Source organism: Seriola lalandi, unplaced genomic scaffold, assembly GCF_002814215.2.
Source record: "Seriola lalandi dorsalis isolate HSWRI2012SDOR001 ecotype SW California unplaced genomic scaffold, Sedor1 jcf7180001975853, whole genome shotgun sequence".
In the NCBI taxonomy this organism is placed as follows: domain Eukaryota; kingdom Metazoa; phylum Chordata; class Actinopteri; order Carangiformes; family Carangidae; genus Seriola; species Seriola lalandi.
Genome location: NW_019446519.1, coordinates 87 through 1,377, shown reverse-complemented (window position 1 = coordinate 1,377; position 1,291 = coordinate 87). Strand labels below are relative to the sequence as shown.

The 1,291-nt window shown below is 42.3% G+C and overlaps 1 protein-coding gene across 1 annotated transcript; it reads left to right on the top strand.

The window, feature by feature from the left end:
- The first annotated feature begins 105 nt into the window (after positions 1-105).
- Positions 106-1,074, top strand: LOC111655942 (centrosomal protein of 290 kDa-like). Its single transcript, XM_023407513.2, has 2 exons — positions 106-210; positions 687-1,074. The coding sequence occupies exons 1-2, from the start codon at positions 115-117 to the stop codon at positions 888-890; spliced, it is 300 nt and encodes a 99-aa protein (XP_023263281.1). The 5' UTR covers positions 106-114; the 3' UTR covers positions 891-1,074.
- The last annotated feature ends 217 nt before the right edge of the window (positions 1,075-1,291 follow it).

Here is a 1,291-nt window from a genome sequence, read left to right as displayed (position 1 = left end):
TCACTTTAAACTATACTTAAGCACAACGCTTGAGTAAAAGAAGAACTTAAACGTTTTTATATGTGTCTGTATTTCATTTTAATGACACTGTGTTGATCCCAGGACCAAGAGGAGATGATAAAGAGGCATCAGGAGGAGCTACGAATGCTGCATCAGAAGCTGGACCTGCACACGGACACCTCCCTGGACCGATTCAAACAGACAGCAATGGTATGCCAGATCCGTGTCTCTTTATGAGCTGTGTTTTTCTTCCTGCTTAAACAGCTTTGACGGTTTGGCTTAACTCCATGCTGCATACCATGATAGTTACACTCACGCATGTATAGTGCATGTAAAACATAAGCCCTCTGTGGCCTCTGCACACAGCTGGATTGTTTAGAACAGATGTGTGTCTTTCAGATGCACAAGATGAACATCTGAAAAACACAACTAACACACATCCTGTAACACTCCCTAAGTCTAGTTCATGACTTCAGATTCATATAGGATGTTTCCTTTGAACACAAGTAAGTCCCATGTTTATTTCTGAGGATACTGTCACTCTTAGTCAACCAGTGTTTCAGGGGAAAATATCCCATCTTCACATTCACATCATTTAAAAGATGTTACTGGTCTTTGAGCACTATATGCTTTGTTTGAAGCAGCATCAACTGTTTTGTTCAACACTCTCTCCTTTCTTTGTCCAGGAACTGATGAAGAAGCCGACTATCAGGGTGCCAACCTCCAAGCATCTGGAGCGCCTGGCTGAGCTGGAGCAGTTGGTGGCTGAGCAGGACTTCTCACTCTCCTCTGCCACAGAGAAGCTGAAGCTGACCACGGCTGAGCTGGAGCGACACAGGAGCGCCATGGAAACACAGGCTAAGAAACACGCCGACGAGATGTCAAAGTGATTAACCCTGAGGCTTTTTCTGAGTCTGACCGGGGGGTCAACCGTGAAGATTATATTAAAGCAGAATCTTTATCCTAATCCTTTATGTTGCCTTTATCTTAGCTGTTCAAGAGAGGACAGGATGGTAAAATTGATATTCCACTCGGTGTAAAGACCATATAGCTTCAACAATGAAACAGAACAAATTGATAATGTCAGGCAATGTGGAATAAGATGACTTTAACAACCTTAAAGCTACTTAAGGGGACGCTTGAGGAAACTGGATGTTGGGGGGTTAAAAGTTAACAAGATTTCAGTTGTGCAATGGGACATCAGCGTTTCAGCTTTATTAGAACACACCCAATGACATGAACAAGCCAAGTTTTATATTTATAACATCAAATCATAACAGAATCTCTCATT